This window comes from Miniopterus natalensis, chromosome 4, assembly GCF_054644295.1.
Source record: "Miniopterus natalensis isolate mMinNat1 chromosome 4, mMinNat1.hap1, whole genome shotgun sequence".
Classification (NCBI taxonomy): domain Eukaryota; kingdom Metazoa; phylum Chordata; class Mammalia; order Chiroptera; family Miniopteridae; genus Miniopterus; species Miniopterus natalensis.
In genome coordinates, this window is record NC_142084.1 from 17,664,644 (window position 1) to 17,684,496 (window position 19,853).

Sequence of the window (19,853 nt, forward strand, 5' to 3'; positions counted from 1 at the left end):
ACTTTACCTCTGCCCCCCACCCCCCATTTCTTGTGTCCTGGGGTGAATATGTGGTCCAGTCTGGCGAATCAGTTTCTTATGGCAACAGAAACTGGTTCAGTGATGAGCAAAACCCAAGCAAAGCTAACCAGTCCCCTCTATGACTAAGATATAGACACCAAGGAAAAAAAGTTTTTTCTACTGGGGTGACAAAGCTAGGATGACCACCTCAAACTAGAGGTGGGCATCTTGTCCATACGTACACATGAAAATAGAAGAAAACTGAAATACATGGAAGCAAGTGATGAAGAAAGTCTCATATCCTTTGAGTCAGTCACATCGAGCCATGCCTGAACTCAATATCTACAGGTCCTCAAAAAAGTTGTTTCGTTCAACGTTGTTCCATTACAGCGTTGATTTAAAAAATAAAATAAATGATTCCCAGCTGGAGCCACTGCTGTGTGGAGTTTGCACATCTCCCCACTTCCGATGGCTTTTCTCCACGTATTCCAGCTTTCTCCCACATCCCAAAGATGTGCATGCACGAGGTGAATTAGTACATCTATACTGTCCCAGTCTGAGTGGGTGTGGGTGTGGGTGTGGGGTGGGGGGTGGGGTGTGGGGTGTGGGGTGTGGGGTGTGGGTGTGGGTGGCCCTGCAATGGAAGAAGATCCTGTCCAGGGTGGGTCTCACTTTGTACCCTGAGCTGCCAGGAGAGACTTCAGCCATCCACAACCCTGAAATAAATAAGCCGTTTGAAAAATAATTCTCTTACTTGTTTTTATTAATCTTTCTAAAATGTATGTATAGCTCACATTTATTTCAGTGTTTAATATTAGAAGTGTTTTGGATCTTTATTTAGAAGTTTGATGGTGCTTCTGTGACCAGAAATATGCAACAGAACTTAACTCTTGTTTATATCAATTAGCCTATGGAAAAACTGATTTCATTACATCCTGTTTCATTTAGAATTGCAGTTTCCAAGATGCAGTATCAATGATGTTAAGTAAGGACATACTGTACTCCTGGAATTCCCAATGACGTACAAAGGCCCATAAAATCCCATTTTGCATAAATAAGTCTTGCACAAACAAGTTGAGTTTCTGTTACTTATAACTGCAAATATGTGAACATTAGCAAACTGAAGATATAATCCTACTAGAGAACAATTTACTAATACATTTTAAACGCCCTAAAATTTCCTAAAGAAATTTTGTGAATGGCAATTACACAGGTAGACATGTAAAACTTCAAACTGTACACTGATTTATGCACTCTGTTGTAAATGAATTTAATTTGTACAAAAGATTTGTGCCCCTGTATTCCTACTCCTGGAAGTATACCTTAAGTAGGTACATATGTATCTCCTTTTTAAAGAAAGAATCAATGATTATTTCTCATCATTGGTGTTTCTCTCTCTCCTTTCCTCTCTTTGAAATCAATAAAAACATGTGTGTGTTTTTTTTAATTTGAGTAAATTGCTTACGCATGTAGCCAAGGACTTGAAAGGGAATACAAAACTAAATATATATAGAATACTCTGTATAATGGTTCAAAAATGAAAAAGTGTAAATCTAAGAAAACATGTAGAGGACTTATACAGAGTGGGGCAAAAGTAGGTTTACAGTTGTTCATATGGAAAATAATAAGTAAAAATATACGAATAAACTCGTTTCACATACTCACAACTACAAATCTACTTTTGCCCCATTCTGTATATAAATACTGATAAAAGAAATCAAAAAGATCTAATCAGATGGAAACATATTTTGTTCATGGATTGGAAAAAAATAGAGTAAAAATGTCAATTCTCCCCAAAATTGATTACAAGTTTAATGAAATTCCTATCAAAATCAGTTTTTTATAGATATACACAAAATTACCTAAAGTTCATATGGAAAAGCAAAAGAACTAGAACAGCTAAAACAATTTAGAAAAAAATAGCTACTCAATTCTAACACTCATATAGCTACAGTAATAAAGACTGTGTGGTACTGGCAGAGGGAAAAACACACAGATCAATGAAACAAAAAGAGAACCCAGAAGTAATCCCACACAGGTAACAGCTGACTGACTTTTCACAAGGGTGTTAAGCAATTCAATGGAGAAAAGAGAGTCTTTTCAACAAATGGTACTAGAATAACTGGATGTCCACTGTGTGTTTTTCCCTAGTGGTTACATATGGAACTACAATATCGTGTTAACACTAGGAAATTGACGTTGGCACAATACGTGTATATAATTCTCTGGTTTTATCATATATGTAGATTTATGTAACCATCACTGCAATCAAGATACAGAACTATTCCATCACCACAAAGGTCTCTCTCATGCTACCCCTTCATAGTCACACCCGTATTGCTTACACTCCCTACCATCTGTCTCCATCTCTAATTCTGTCATTTCAAGAATATTGTACAAATGGTATCATTCAGTATGTGACCTTTTGAGATTGGATTTTTTCCACTCAGCATGAAGCCCTTGCAAATTGACATGTGTATCAATAGTCTGTAAGTTTTTATTGCTAGGTAGTATTCCATGAGTACTTCATGGTGTGGATGTGGCTTGTCTTTTGATCCTAACAGGTCTTGCACAGTGAAAGTTTTAAATTTTTATGAACTTCAATTTCTTGATGACAACCATCCCATGGATGGATTGTGCTTTTGGTGTCATGCCTTAGAATTCTTCACCAAGCTATAGCTTTTTGAAGATTTTCTTCAGGTTTTTTTTTTTTTTAAGTTTTACAGTTTTAAATTTTACATTTAAATCTGTGACTTATTTTGAGTTAATTTTTGTATAACATTAGGTTTAGGTCAAAAGCAGGATTCTTACTAATTGTATGTTTTGCCCACTTTCTTCAATGAGCTACCAAGCATGAGGCACATTTCAAACCGATACTGATTGGTTGGTTGCCAAGGAGACTCCACTGCCACTCTATACAAGATAATGTTTCCCCTCTCCCACTCTGCTACAAGGGGGGAAACTCATGGGTCAAGAGCAAGATGCTAAGGAAATAGAGCCCATAGATCCAGCCTAGAAATAGAGGCTTTAAGTGAATAAAATGTTCTCTCTTTATTCCATCTGTCAGCAGCAAAAGTACTTGAGTTCAAATGATAAAACTCTGAAGTTTACCTGGCTGATGTAGCTCAATGGTTGAGTGTCAATCCATGAACCAGGAAGTGGTTCAATTCCCAGCCGGGGCACATGCCAGGGTTGTGGGCTCAATCCTCAGTATGGGGAGTGCAGGAGGCAGCCTAGCAATCATTGATGTTTCTATCTCTCTCTCGCTCTCCCTTTCTCTCTCTGAAATCGATAAAAACATAGTTTAAAAAAACACAACCCTGAAGTTTTAGGCAGAATACCAGCATCCAAGAACAGTCAGAAAATCCTTCCTTGAAAAAATCCAAGGGAAATCCAGTGTCTGTCTGCTAGGTCCGAATTTCTTCTATCCCTGACTTCACTGGAGTCAGGAGATTTCCCTAACAAAAGAAACTCTGCTATTCTGAACAAAACTGTTCTTTATAGTAACCCCAATCAGAGGTAAGGATAGTTCCTTCACAGAGTTCCAAACTTTTGGATTTCTAGAAACTATTTGTTGTTTCTCTTCCAGTACTGTACCACTGTTTCTTGCATAAAATTCTGGATCCCTGCTCTTCACAGCTTTCCTCTGTAACTCTGTGGTCACGGCTCAGTGTCACGGCTTCCTCATCCTCTTCATCCAGATTCCCTAAGTCAGGACCAAGTCAAAAGGGTGCCGCACAGGAGATAAGCTGTCTGCAGCAGTTCCTGTGTCCGAGGCTAGAGAGCCCATATCTTTCCCAAGGCATTGTAGTTGTTCTTTCTGCTGCTGGCTCTGTGCACTGGCCAGCGATTTCTTCAGATGTTCATATTCAAGACGATACTCCCTTTCATATTCTTCTACAGCACTGGTGACTTGCACAAAGAGTTCATCTAAGCCTGTACTCAGACCAAGAGACACACCTACTACCCTGAGTGAGCTGTAAAACTCATCTAACACCAAGCTCATTGAACGAGTCAGGTTACTGACATATGTAGTCTCTTGATTCAAGGCATCTTGGAAATCCTCAAAATCTTGCATCCATTCCACTGCAAAGTTGTGATCAACTATGTCACCTCTGTTCATGAAAGGAAGCTTGGTTTTGTACAAGATGCTGCAGGCACAGAGCATACTAGACATGAAGGTCACTGGGTAGGTACTTCTTGATGTGTCCATTACATAAATGACAATTGTTGGAGATGAGGATGCCAGGGCCTCAGTGATGACTGTCCCAGAAGCTGACCAGGTAAATACTTCAATCTGCCTAGGTGTGTCAATCAAGACATATTTAGACTTGTTCTGGGCCTTCTTAATAAATGTCATCACCTGATCGAATCTGATAGCAAAGACTGAGTAAGGTCACTATGCCACCACTGGGTCCAAATCCATATTGTTTCATGACTTCCTTATAGTTCGGAGTGTCACGAATTACCAATAGGCAGGAAAGGGAACTTCATGCACAGCTGGGTCCAGAATGATCATATGAAATAGAGAACCTTGGCTATGCAGGTGTGCTATGAGCCTTTGTATAAAGGTGGTTTTCCCAGATCCTCCCCATTCCCACACAGACAGACACATAGGGGGCCGAAGACCCCCAGAAGCATGGGTGGTAGTTGACTTTTTGTTAGTGTAAATAAACACTGAAACAAATACTATAACTGAATTTTTTTACAAATTTGACTGAAAACTGGCACAGCAGAATCTTAATGGCTGTAATCTGAGAACAGGCTAATTTTCGGTAACTCACCTGAAGTTTTTTAGTAGCATGCACTGCCTCAATACATTCCCTAAATGATTCAAGTCACAGGAAAATAAATCCCTATTACAATTTTCCACATACCAGGTCCCTTAGTTTTATCTATAAAGATCAGCCATTTGCACAGGCCAAGCTGGCAGTTAACCTGCCTGACAACTGACCAATTCTCCCTTTTCTCAACAGCTCTGTCTCACCCCCATCTTACCCTCCATCTCTCCTGACCCTTAATCCTGCCTCCAGGCTCTCTCCCAACACCTGTAACTCTTCCTGAAAACAGCTGAGAGACTCCTCTCCCCCAAACACCACTTTTCCTCATATGCTGTGCTGCCCAGACGGCAGAAATTCTTAAAACAGAAAGTAAGTTAAGATATATTTCAGTTTATTTAAGAAAAAAAAAAAAAATCTTTAAAAATAAACACAAAGCAATGCTAGAAAAAGCTGCTTCAAGAGGTAGCAAGGCCTAGATATGTTCAAGTGTGTGGGAATCTGAACCACTGAGACCTATTTCAACCACCTAATTACCTTATTCTGAATTGTTTCCCTGGTAGTCCTCCCTTCTTCACCTGGCATTCCAAACCACCCTCTAAATCTAGCTCCAAACCTCTTCCCAGCAACCCTGTCCTGTCAGGGCCCTCACCGTCTCATACAAATCCTGCACTGGCTGTTTTTCTTCCCTAGATGACTTTCCCCTCCCTTCTTCCACCTTTCAAGATCCAGTAAACCAATGACAGAGACTCAAAGAAAATACAAAAGATCACTGAAACCACAAGCTAGTTCTTTGAAAAGATAAACAAGATTGACAAACCTTTAACCAGACTCATCAAGAAACAGACAGGGCCCAAATGAGTAAAATCAGAAATAAAAGAGGAGAAATAACAACTGACATCACATAAATACAGAGGAGTGTAAGAAAATACCATTAACAAATATATGACAACAAATTAGACAAACTGGCCAAAAAGGATAAATTCCCAGAAACATACACTCTTCCAAAATGCAATCAGGAAAAGTCAGAAAATCTGATTAGACCGATAACAACTAGTGAAATTGAGTCAGTAATCAAAAAACTCCCAGCAAACAAAAGTCCTGGATGGATAACTTCCAGGCAAATTTTACCAAACATTCAAACAAGAACACCTATCCTTCTCAAATTATCCCAAAAAAAACTTAAGAAGAGGGAAGACGTATAAGCTCCTTTTATGAGGCCAGCACTATCCTAATTCCAAAACCAGATAAAGACACTACGAAGAATGAAAATAATAGGCCAGTATCCTTGATGAACATTGATGCTAAAATCCTCAACAAAATATTGGCAAACTGGATCCAACAATACTGTAAAAAGATCATACACCATGATCAAGTGGGATTTATTTCAGGGACACAAGGCTGGTACAATATTCGTAAATCTATAAACATAATACATCACATAAACAAACTGAAGGATAAAAATCATATGATCATATCAATAGATGCAGAAAAGCATATGATAAAATCCAGGACCCATTTACTATAAATACTGTCAGCAAGTGGGAATAGAGGGATCATACCTCAACATAATAAAGGCCATATATGACAAACCCACAGCCAACATCATAATCAATAGGCAAAAACTAAATTGCTTCCCTTAACATCAGGAAAAAGATAGGGACGTCTATCCCTGGCCCGTATGCCTCAGTTAGTTGGGCGTGGTCCTGGGCAGTGAAAGGTTGCCTGTTTTATCAGGGTCAGGGAACATGCCCAGGCTATGGGCCCGATCCCCAGAAGGGGGCATGCAGGAGGCAGTCAATCGATGTTTCACTCTCACATTGATGTTTCTCTCTCTCCATCTCCCTTCCTCTCTAAAAATCAACTTTTTTTAAATCTTAAAAAAAAAGGTCCGGGAAGTCCATTTTCATCACTCTTTATTCAACATAGTACTGAAAGTACTAGGCACAGCAATCAGACAAGAAGAAATAAAAGGCATCCAAATTGGAAATGAGGAAGTAAAATTGTCAATATTTGCAGATGACATGGTATTGTACATAGAAAACCCTAAAGACTCTACCAAAAAACTACTAGATCTAATAAATGGATTCAGCAAAGTAGGATACAAAATTAATATTCAGAAGTTGGTGGCATTTTTATACACCAATAATGAACTATCAGAAAGAGAAATTAAGAAAACAATCCCATTTACAAATACTGCAACAAAAAAATAATAATAAGGTAACTACAAATAAATTTAAGCAAGGAGGTTAAAGACCTGTACTCAGAATGTTATAAGACACTACAGAAAGAAACTGAGGAAGATACAAATAAGTGGAAGTATATACCATGTTCACAGATTGAAAGAATTAACATCACTAAAATGTCCATACTACCCAAAGCAATCTACAGATTCGATGCAACTTCTATTAAAATACCAATGGCATATTCACAGATCTAGAACAAATATTCCAAAAATATATATGGAACCAAAGGAGACCCAAATAGCCTCCATATTCTTGAGAAATAAGAACAAAGTTGGAGATATCACATTACCTGATAACAAACTATACTACAAGGCCATTGTAATCAAAACAGCCTGGTATGGGCATAAAAACAGGCATACAGATCAATGGAACAGAAGAGAGAGCCCAGAAATAGAACCACACCTTTATGGTCATTTAGTATTTGACAAAGGAGGCAAGACCATACAATGGAGTAAAGAAAGTCTCTTTAGTAAATGGTTTTGGGAAAATTGGACAGTACACGCAAAAAAATGAAACTAGACCACCAACTTACACCATACACAAGAATAAACTTAAAATGTAAGATGCAAAACCATAAATATCCGAGAAGAAAACATAGGCAATAAAATTTCAGACATCTCTTGTAGCAATATTTTTTGCCAATATATCTGCTTAGGCAAGGGAAACAAAGGAAAAATAAACAAATGGTACTACATCAAACTAAAAAGCTTTTGCACAGGAAAAGAACCATCAACAAAATGAAAAGGGAACCCACTGAATGGGACATATTTCCCATTGATACATCTGATAAAGGGTTAATTTCCAACATATATCAACAACTTATACAACTCAACACCAGGAAGACCAACAACCCAATTGATAAAGGGGGAAAGGACCTGAATAGACATTTCTTCAAAGAGGGCATACAGATAGCCAAGACATATGAAGAATGCTCTACATCATTAATCATCAGAGAGATGCAAATTAAAACCACAAAGAGCCCAGCTGGCGTGACTCAGCAGTTGAGCATCGACCTATGATCCAGGAGATCCCAGTCAGGGCACATGCCTGGGTTTCGGGCTCAATCCCCAGTAGGGGGCATGCAGGAAGCAGCCAATCAATGACTCTCTCATCATTGATATTTCCATCTCTCTCTCTCTCCCCCTTCCTCTGAAATCAATAAAGACATATTTTTAAAAAAATAGTTTAAAACCATAATGATTTTTCACCTCACACCTGCCAGAATGGCTACCATCAATAAATCAACAAGCAAGTGCTGGAGACGATGTGGAGAAAAGGGAACCCTCGTGCACTGTTGGTGGGAATGAAGACTGGTGCACCACTGTGGAAAACAGTATGAAGTTTTCTCAAAAAACTAAAACTGGAACTGCCTGACGACCCAGCAATACCACTTCTAGGAATATATCTGAAGAAACCCGAAACACTCATTCAAAAGGATATAAGCACCCCTATGTTCATTGCAGCGTTATTTACAATAGCCAAGATCTGGAAGCAACCCAAGTGCCCATCAGTAGATGAGTGGATTAAAAAGCCGTGGTACATTTATACAATGGAATACTATGTGGCTGTAAAAAAAGAAAGCCGTGGTACATTTATACAATGGAATACTATGTGGCTGTAAAAAAAGAAGGAAATCTTTCCCTTTGCAACAGCATGGATGGACCTGGAGATTATTATGCAAAGTGAAATAAGCCAGTCAGAGAAAGACATATACCATATGATCCTACTTAGATGTGGAATCTAATGAACAAAATAAAGTGACAAATAGAAACAAAGGCATGAATACATGGAACAGACTGACAGCTGTCAGAGGGGAGAAGGGTTGGAGAGCTGCATAAAAGGTGAAGGATTAACCAAAAAACATATAACACACAGACACAACAACAGTGTGGTGGTAGCCAGAGGGAAAGGAGAGTGTGGACTGGGTGGAAGTGGGGGGGCGGGGAATGGGGACGGAAAGAGACTTTGCTTGGGGTGATGTGCACATAGTGCTTTATTGAATGGTACACTTGAAACTGGTATGGTTTTGTGAATCAGTCACTCCAATAAATTCAATAAAAATTATTTTAAAATAAAAAGACCCAGTGAACCTTCAAGAAGCTTTTCTAATCCCATGCTTACCTTTCCATTCCATTCCTTGCATGCCACTCATGCTATTTACTTTTCATATCCATGCATCCTGATTACATAAGATCTGGGACGAAATTGAAAAGAAAGTACCTCCTGTCTGCTAGAACACAACCTCTCTTCATCAGAGACCACAGATGATCAACCAGCCCTTTCCCCATTCTGGTTTCTTGGACACAAGCTTTCTCCAAGGAAATCCATTGTTACCCAGTACATCAATCATCTATTCGGCTCCTCTACTGAGCAGGATGTCATTAGAAGCAGTGCAGGAATACATAAAGGTGTGCCTCAGCTTCTTTGGGCTTCTCTTCCTTCATCCACGCAAAATGCCTGTGAGCTACTATAGGTAAGATGTTACTAATGCAGCAACAAGTCTCTGATCTTGGCCTTTGAGCTCCAACTGTGAATTGTAACTAATGGATTAAAAAAAAACTGTTCTAGTAGAAGCTACTCCTCCTCACTCCACTTCCAATTTATCATCGCTGGTCCTCTTTTTTTAATGTCTCTCCTTTTTTCAAATAAGTTTCATTCAGGCCTTCCCATCTCTGTCCCTTGGATGTCTCCTAACTAGCTAAGGGCCCTCATTTTCTTGTCAAAGCCCTATTCAAGGACTCATAAAATACACTTAGATACTCTTTCCTAGGTACTGTTAAAATACATATGTATGAGGGGTTACTACTAATGGGTATGAGATTTCTTTTGGGGATAATAAAATGTTCTGGAATTACGTAACGGTGATAGCTGCAAAACTCCATGAATATACTAAAAACCACTGAGTTATACACTTTAAAAAGGTGAATTTTATGTTATATAAATTAAATCTCAATTTTTTTAAAGGTAAGATTTGCCACCCTTACATCTGTATTTACCTTTGGCACTGGGGAGGAAAACATTTAATTTTTGAAACAAGGGCCTTTTCTCACACACTTCTTTGAGAACATAGTCAATTATCTTCCTAAAACATTTAATTACCTATCATGGAACAGGCACCATAATAGGTGCCACAAAGAATGGTCACCAGACTGGCACAGAACCTGCCCTGCCCTGCCCTGTTGGAGCCTAAAGAGGGAAAGACAACAAATTATTCAATTACCACTGTGATTAAGAGCTAGGAATATAAAGTATAAATGAGTTAATCAGCGTGGGGGCTGGAAGGGCAGAGTCCCCAAAAGAGAAGCGAGCACATATAAGAGGCACATATATGCCTCAGCCCATATAAGGTAGTTACAACAACTAGTTTGGGCTGATTGGCAGTACAATGAAACCCCTAGATGACAGGGGTTCAGGTGCCATGCAACTGATAACTGGCTCCCATCCACCACAGGACGTTCACTTGGCCATTTCACTGGCCTTGAGGTAAAGTGACCCTAGATTTATGTATGTGAGTCTTTTACCCCCGGCAATGCCAATGATAAGGTTTTCCTGTACCCATAAATGTTTGTGTTTATTATTCATATAATCAGGAGCAAATACAAAAAGAAAATTAAGTTATGCTGAAAAACTACATATATTCAACTGGTTATTATGACTGAACAGAAAGCACAGGGCTTATACAAACTCAAAGACAAAGAAGGTCTAATTCTTGGCTCAAAGTAGTTATAAATAATACTTTTTTGAAATCAGTAAGCTCATATCTTTAACAGTCTGGGAAAATCCTAGATTACAGGTCAGCTAGATATAGCCTGTGGGTTAAATCTGGCCCGCTATGCTTTTGTAAATAAGTTTTATTAGAACACAGGCATGCCCATTTGTTTATGTATTTTCATAGCTGCTTTTCCAACACAACTGCAGAACTGAATAGCATCAGCAGAGATCTTGCCAGTAAGGTCTATAATACTTCCTAACTGGCCCTTCATAAACATAAATAAATGCCAGCTTGTACTATAAACAAAAGTAGTCCACATCGATTCAGAACAAAGAAATCTTCTTATACATCCTTTAGCAATTAAGTGTTCCAGTGTTGAAATGCAAACAATTCCATTTCATTAGTCAATCTGCTATGAAGCTCTAGGTAAATCACAATTATTCTGTGTTTTATATACCAAGAAAATTCAGAGCAGTTAGGTCAGTTTTGAGGGATACTAAAGCCAGGTCTAAGAAAGGTGTTTGTATTAATTATCTTTTGCAGCCTAACAAATTACCCCAAAAGTCAGTAGCTTAAAGTAAACATTTATTGTCTCCTCAAGTTTTCTATCCAGGAATTTGGGGTGGTTGGAGCTGCCATCATCTGAAACTTGACTGGAGATGGAGGATCGCTTCCAAGGTGGCTCACTCACATGCTTAGCAAACTGGTGCTGTTGACAGGAGACCTCAGTTCCTCTCCACAGAACCTCCTGAGTGTCCTTACAACATAGCAACCAGCTTCCCCTAGAGTGAATAATCCATAAGAAAGAGCCAGGCGAATACTATACTCTTTTTATGACTTTGCATATCCATTCCATCCTTCACAAAAGCAGGAGTCTCTAAATCCAATACACATTTAAGAGGATCAAAGTTAGGCTACATTTTTAAAGGGAGGGGTGTGAAAGAATCTGTAGACATATTAACACCACTACAGGGTTTTAAATGATGAGTAAACACCTTTAACAACATAACCAACAAGGCTTGGCAGATTTTAAAAATCTGTGCTTACCCATTTTTATAACATGTATTCTTTGTTCTATTTATGATAGGAGAGAGGTTTCAACACCATTTGTTAAGAGTCTCCAAAGAAAAAAAGCTAACAGAAAAAAGCAAAGCACTTCAGCTTTTCATATTTGATGCAGTAATGATGACAGGACATAGTTATATTTTTGTTATAGTTTTGTTTTTTCGAGAAAACAATTTACGGTGAATAGATCATGATCATAACTAATTGCAAAGCTGGACTAGGACAGATTAGTACTTATGATTCAGAGTCACATAAAAGATTTTCTCAGATATAAACAAAAATAACAAGAAAACAAACTTAGACATGCACTGAAAACTGGGGGTTGGGGGATACATGTATTGTTACCACAATTGCTACAGATTTGCACCAGAGAATCTTCTGCAATAAGGAATACTTACAAAGTGACAAAGTTACCTGCAACAATTAAATGTACTTTGAAAATAAATGTCTTAGTCACTAGACTCAAGGAACACTTGGCCAAATTCATGTTAACATTATTGTAAGTTTCATTACTGGAGGCAAGAAGGCCTGGGGAGTACCACTTTCACACAGAGGATAATGAAGTAATAGCCATACTGATCTTCTCAACAAGAAGCTCAAAAATTGTCTTGAACTGGACAATTAAACTGATTTAAAATAAATTAATTCAAAACCCATTCTACTGGATTGAATAGTGTCCTCCAAAATTCATGTCCACCCAGGTGCTCTGAAAGTGGCCTTATTTGGAAATAGGGTCTTTGCAGATATAATCAAGATGAGGTTTATACTGGATTAGAATGAACCCTAATTCAATGACGGATGTTCTTATCAAAGGGAACTTTGAACACAGACACACAGGAAGCATGCCATGTGACGAGGAAGGCAGAGACTGAAGCAATGTGTCTACATGCCAAGGAACACCAAGGATGCCGGCAGCCACCAGAAGCTAGGAAAAAGAATGGAAAGATTCTTCCTCTGAGCCCCCAAGAAATAATCAACCCTGACACCTTGATTTCAGATATCTGGCCACCAGATATGTGAGAGAATAAATTTCTATTGTTCTAAGCCACCAAGTTTGTAGTAACTTATGTTATGGCAACTCTGGGAAACTAATACATCAACTTAGCTAGTATTATGGAATTTAAATAATCTCATCATTTGCAGTATGAAAAATACTTATCTTCAGCCTGAAAATGGAGAAAAATATCTACCACTCAAGGTTTTTAGTTCACAAATTGAGAACAACTAAAGATAGCATCTCCCACTTAATGCACTGTCCCTTTTGGGGTACTGTCACAGGGATGAATCTGGCATAAGACTCCAACAGACTATGCATGCACATTGCTGTCTGCCATCAGAGATCCACTGAGGTGTTCCCAAAGGCCAGTAAAGCACCTGTACAGAGTAGATCAGTTCACCTTAGCTGATACCCAACAGCCTTACAGAAAGCTAGGCCTTTGTTGAAGTCTGCCTGCTGGACCACAAGTTTAACACAAAACTACAGATTACAAAAAGTTAATTTTTCACATTTAAAGTCCTCTTACGATACTTGTGGCATCACAGTGATGACAGTTTTTCTAATAGTAACTACTGGTAGATAACCTGTGGATTATAATTTCACCTTCGATTAATTCTGAGTTTCCCAAAACATGAGTCTTTTAAGCCCAGATTCAGTTTATTTCAAACTCACACCAGTACAAATATGTGTGACTGATATAACATTATCAGTCTGACAGAATGGGGAAATTTCTATGGTATTTCCAGATTTGCTGGACGTTTTTCCATTTTATCACCCTTATTATCTTCAGCATGAACTAAAAATGAGTGTGACACAGAATGAAAGGTAAACTTCTGTCCCATTTATATTTCTATAGAACTGTGTTACAACATTCCTAAGATTCAACTTCTACTTGAACACCCATGAGAAGTGGATTCAACTCAAAAAAAATTATTCCTTTGCTACTCTCTCTCCTGATTAAAATTTAAGCCCACACAACTTAATGTATCTCCAATAACTGAATATTATTAATTAGAGCAACTGACAAGCATAAGAATGAGAATACTGACCACAAAGGGTCACCTTCAAGGATTAATTTTCTAGGAAGGCTGGCCTCTCTATACATAAAAAGCAATATTAACCTACCTTGTTTCCGAACATCTTCTACAGCAGCCACAAGCTCCTCCTTGAGAAACTGACTCTCCTTTGCAATTTTATCCCCTTTCTCCAAGAAATTCTCAGTTGCTTGTTCAACAGATGCAGCCAAAACATGGGCCTTCTTAGAACGACCTCTCTTCTTATTAGAAGGCCCCTTACTATTGGTGTTTACCAGAGTCGTAACCTAGAAGTTTCATTTTTAAAAATTAAACTGCAGTCAATTAAAATGAAAATAACAGAAAGACTAACATCTTTAAAAATAGCAAGAATAAATTATTCATAACATCACATTTATGCGATTTCATCAAGCATTAACAAGTAACATACAACCTCTCCATGTTTAAAATATACAGCAATGATACTCTAGTTTCCAAAATAATTTAGCTCTCAATATATAAAATAAGAAATATAATATTTTAATTCCTCAAACATGAACATTAGACGTTATTTTATAAATTAAAAACTGATCAGAAACAAGTTAGACTTCTCTACTATATGTCATCAAGAAGTTCCAGGGTGTGGGAGGAGTTAGAATAAGGTAAGGGGGGGATGAATGGTGATGAAAAGAGACTTGACTTGGAATGGTGAACAGACAATATGTAGCTAGTGTATTATAGAACTGTACACCTGAAACTTACATAACTTTATTAACTAACGTCACCCCAATAAATTCATTTTCAAAAAAAAGAGTTCCAGGAAAAAGTCAACAATGAACTTAGCTTTATCTGTAGGTCACATTTTTCCCATTTTCAACCTGTGCAAAATGTTTTAAGATAACTTACTTCTGAAATATTTTCAGTTTATTCACACAAATCTCAGCAATTAATTAGTGAAGGTCCTTAAGAAAGAAAGGAACAACTGCCCAAAGTAGCCTACCACGATGGTGTTTTAAGTCCTAGAACACTGACCATCATAAATACATAATACCAAATAATCTGTAAGATGAAGATGTCTAAAGACTTGTTATTAGAGTATCTGTCACACAAAAGACCTACTAAGAGCTATAGTAGATAGGCTCCAAGAAAGTAAATATACTTGAGTCTTACCACACACTCCTACATATTTTAAATATTATATACATACACACATACATGTGTGTATACACATATTTTTAATATTACTTTATATTTATCAGTTGGAATGCAATTTTTTTTAAAAGATAGCACGTCACTACATTTTGTCTGTCTGTCTCTGTTTCACGCACACTAGTAAACTGTGCCAGAACACTAAAAGTGCATAGCTAGTTGCTAACAGATTACATTATCATCACATTGTGTTATTTGTATCTGTAACAGAACACACCAAACCTGCACCCCCAAATTACCCGCTAATAGACAATGAAAGGTGTTAAACAGGGTGAAGAGACTTAACAGTCAAGGTTCCATATTCCATCTTTCTTGGATATATGTTCCAAGAAAAGAGTGATGCCAAGAAAATGTCTGCAAAGTGCAAATATTTGGAAAGTTGCATTACATACCACTATCCCACATTATTGCGAATAAGACTGAAGAAAACACAGCAACAAAAAGGTTTCTAAAAGGTTTCTAAAGGATTAAATGAATCCATACATCAATATTTAATTAATCATTAGTGGAGCCAAATCATCCAAGCATCATCAACCTAAACCCAAGCTCTCAAATTAAACCTTTGAACTATATTAACCTTGTTTTATGTTTGTTACCCAGACCTACGGCTATGGAACCACGTTACAACAACTATGTACATATTTATTTTCAGATTCTTACCTGTGTAACAAGAGGCTCCAACAGTCTTTCAACTGCCAGAGTTCTGATTTCCAGACTTTTGGGGTCCCATTTGAAGTTTATGTTGCCTGTGTAAACAGCAGTCATTTCTAAAAGAGAATCAAAAAGGCAACGTCAGGCAAACATCAAACACAAACATGAAATATGTAACAAATCTCCTACTTAAGGACTTTTACATCAGGAAAGCTACATTCACCTCAAGATGCAAAAAATTCTTACTAGCCTGTACATGAGGGCCCAGTAAGTCTTAAACCTAAGATTTCAAGTTTACAAACATTAGGGGTACTATAAGAGGTCATTCCCAAACATACAGAGCTTTTCCCTTTGGACATCTCTGGCACCAAAACATTTCTACTTCCAGTTTTTCCATGCCGACTTAGCAGCAGGAAGGAAAGCTAAAGCGAATGAAGGCTAATAAAAAGATTCTTATTTTTCTTATTCTACAGCATTTATAGTACAGTATTATCTTGTTTTAAATTTCATTTTATTGAAAAGGAAGAGAGAGAGCGAGAGAGAGAGAGAGAAACATCAATGTGAGAGAAAAACATCAATTGCCTCCCAATTTGCTCCCAGACCAGGGACTGAACCTGCAACCTGGGTATGTGCCCAGACTGGGAATCAAACCCACTACCTTCTGTTGTACAGGATGACGGTTCAACCAACTGAGCCATACATCCAGGGCTATAGTACAGTATCATCTAAACGGTACACATCACTTTATTTTTTGATGGATTCATAGAGAGCATCTTGTCTTACTCTGTTAAAACATAAGGCTTAAGTCTGCTGTCCTCTGCACCTATAGCTATTATCACTCATAGCCAGGAGAAATTTCAAGTCACTTAGTCAAATATCACTGTATCAGTATCAAGGTAAACTTCCATTCGACAGAGGCTTTAAGACTAAGGTAAAAGACTTCAACAAAAAGACCAAGCAGTTAGTGTTTGTGTCTAAAAGTAATGCTACATAAAATAAGATAGAAGAGGTATAGAGTGAAGGTAAATACTAATGTAAACTTTCCAGACAACACACTGTTGATAGAACTTTAAAAACATAAAAGGGTGCATTCTTACAACTCAAAAATTCAACTTCTAGAATTTTATTTTAAATGAAATATTAAAGTGCATGTTAAAAACCTGGATACAATGATATTCACAACCACACCATATATAATTATTAAAAACTGGAAACTACCTAAATTTCAAACAGATCACTGAATAAATCACAACCAACCAACAAGGGGAAACTGTGCTGCTCTTAAAAAATAATGTTGTTGCCCTGGCCAGTGTTGCTCACTAGTTAGAGTGTCAACCCACAAATCAAAGGGTTGCAGGTTCAATTCCAGTCAAGGGCATGTACCCAGGTTACAGGTTCCAACCCTGGCCCAGGTCGGGGCGTGTGCAGGAGGCAGCCAATTGATATGTCTCTCTCATATCGTTGTGTTTTGGGTGTTTTTTTTTTTTTCTCTCTCTCTCCCCTCCCTCCCTCTCTTAAAAAATAAAAATAAAAAAATCAATGGGCTGGAGTAGTAATACTCCTACCCGACAAAATAGACTTCAAACTGAAGACCATAACAGGAGACAATGAAGGCCACTTCATACTACTAAAGAGATCGATACAACAAGAGGATATAACCCTGGTAAACATGTATGCACCCAAATATATAAAAAAACTTCTGGAGGATTTTAAGGGATTGACAGAAATACAATCATAGTAGGGGACTTTAACACCCCACTGACATCACTGGATAGATCTTCTAGACAAAAAAATCAACAAGAAAACAGTGACCCTAAACTACACACCAGATCAGATGGATTTAATTGACATTTACAGAACATTTCACGCCAAAGCTGGAGAAGATACATTATTATCGAGTGCACATGGGACATTCTCAAAAACAGACCACATGTTAGGACACAAACTAAGTCTACAAATTCAAGAAGACTGAAATCATATCAAGCATCTTCTTGGATCACAATGGCATGAAACTAGAAATCAACTACAATAAAAACACCCTAAAACATTCAAACACACGGAGGCTAAATAGTATGTTATTAAACAATGAATGGGTTACCAAAAAGATCAAGGAAGAAGTCAAAAACTTCCTGGAAATAAACAAAAATCAACACACACACACCCAAAATCTATGGAACACAGCAAAAGCCGTCCTAAGAGGAAAATTCATAGCAATACAGGCCTACCTCAAAAAACAAAAAAATTTTTAATAAACTATCTAACCCTACAACTAAAGGATTAGAAAGAGAACAAGAAAAATGGGAGGGAGGGAGGGAGGGAGGGAATAATAAAGATCAGAAGGGAAATAAATGGCATTGAGACTAAAAAAAAAATGATACAAAGGATCAATGAAACCAAGAGTTGGTTCACTGAGAGGATAAACAAGATTGATGAACCTTCAGCCAGACTCATCAAGAAACAGAGAGGACCCAAATAAATAGAATCAGAAATGAAAGAGGTGAAGCAACTACTGACACCACAGAAATACAAAGGATTGAAGAAAATACTATGAACAACTAACTACATGCCAACAAGCTGGACAACTTGGACAAAATGGACAAATTCCTAGAAAAATACAATCTTCCAAAACTGAATTAGGAAGCAGAAAACCTGAATAGGCTGATAACAACTGATAAAATTGATGCAGTAATCAAAAAACTCCCAGCACACAAAAGCCCTGGTCTGGACAGCTTCACGGGTGTTTTACCAAACATTCAAAGAACTAACACCTATCCCCCTCCAACTATTACAAAAAATCCAAGAGGAATGAACACTTCCATGCTCTTTTTACGAGGCCAGCATAATCCTAATTCCAAAACCAGATAAAGACACAACAAAGAATGAAAATTACAGGCCAATATCCCCGATGAACATAGATGCTAAAATCCTCAACAAAATATTAGCAAATAGGATCCAGCAGTACAGTAAAAAGATCATACACCATGACCAAGTGGGATTTATTCCAGGGATGCAGGGCTGGTATAATATTCACAAATCTATAAATGTGATACATCACATGAACAAATTGAAAATCAAAAATCACATGATCATATCAACAGACACAGAAAAAGTATTCAACAAAATCCAACACCCATTTTTGATAAAAACTCAGCAATGTGGGAAGAGAGGGATCACACCTCAACATAATAAAGACCATCCATATATGGCAAACCTACAACCAACATCATAATCAATGGGCAAAACTAAAACCATTTCCCCCCCTAAGAGCAGGAACAAGGCAGGGTTGTCCACTTTCATAGTACTGGAAGTTGTAGCCTCAGCGATCAGCCAAGAAGAAGAAATAAAAGGCATCCAAATTGGAAAGGAGTAAGTAAAACTGTTATTATTCACCAATGACATGATAGTGTACATATAAAACCCTAAAGACTCCACCAAAAAACTACTAGATTTAATAAATTCAACAATGTAGCAGGATACAAAGTTAACACCCAAAAACTGATAGAATTTTTATACACCAATAATGAATTCTCAGAAGAGAAACTAAAAAAAAAAAAAAAAAAAAAATCCCATTTACCATTGTAACAAAAAAATTAAGATACATAGGAATAAACTTAACCAAGGAGATAAAAGACCTGCAGTCAGAAAACCACAGAACACTGAAAAAAAGAGACAGAAGAAGATATAAACAAGTGGAAGAATATACCATGTTCATGGATTGGTAGAATTACTATGTCCATACTACCCAAAGGAATCTATAGATTCAATGCAATCCCTATCAAAATACCAGTGGCATATTTCACAGACCTAGAACAAATACTCCAAAAATTTATATAGAGCCAAAAAAGACCCCAAAGAGCCACAGCAATCTTGAGCAGGGAGAACAAAGTTGGAGGAATCACAATGCGGGATATCAAGCTATACTACAAAGCCACTGTAATCAAAACAGCCTGGTACTGGCACAAGAAGAGGCATATAGATCAGTGGAACAGAACAGAGACCCCAGAAATCGACCCAAGCCTTTACACTCAATTAGTATTTTACAGAGGAGGCAAGAACATAAAGACAGTCTCTTCAATAAATGGTGTTGGGAAAATTGGACAGGTACATGCAAAAAAATGAAACTGGACCACCAACTTACACCATACACAAGAATAAACTCAAAATGGATAAAAGACTTAAATG

General features: G+C 37.6%; 1 protein-coding gene and 1 pseudogene across 1 annotated transcript in view; both read right to left on the reverse strand.

Moving 5' to 3' along the window:
* CTNNA1 (catenin alpha 1) overlaps positions 1-19,853 on the reverse strand; it is a 174,225-nt gene that overhangs the window by 124,931 nt on the left and 29,441 nt on the right. The window contains exons 2-3 of the mRNA XM_087816341.1: positions 15,681-15,787; positions 13,924-14,119 (exon numbers count right to left, since the gene is read on the reverse strand). Of these exons, the coding sequence (XP_087672467.1) occupies positions 13,924-14,119; positions 15,681-15,785 (301 nt within the window). The 5' untranslated portion in view covers positions 15,786-15,787. The remainder of the gene's footprint in view (positions 1-13,923; positions 14,120-15,680; positions 15,788-19,853) is intronic.
* LOC107530130 (GPN-loop GTPase 1 pseudogene) lies at positions 2,350-4,556 on the reverse strand (annotated as a pseudogene).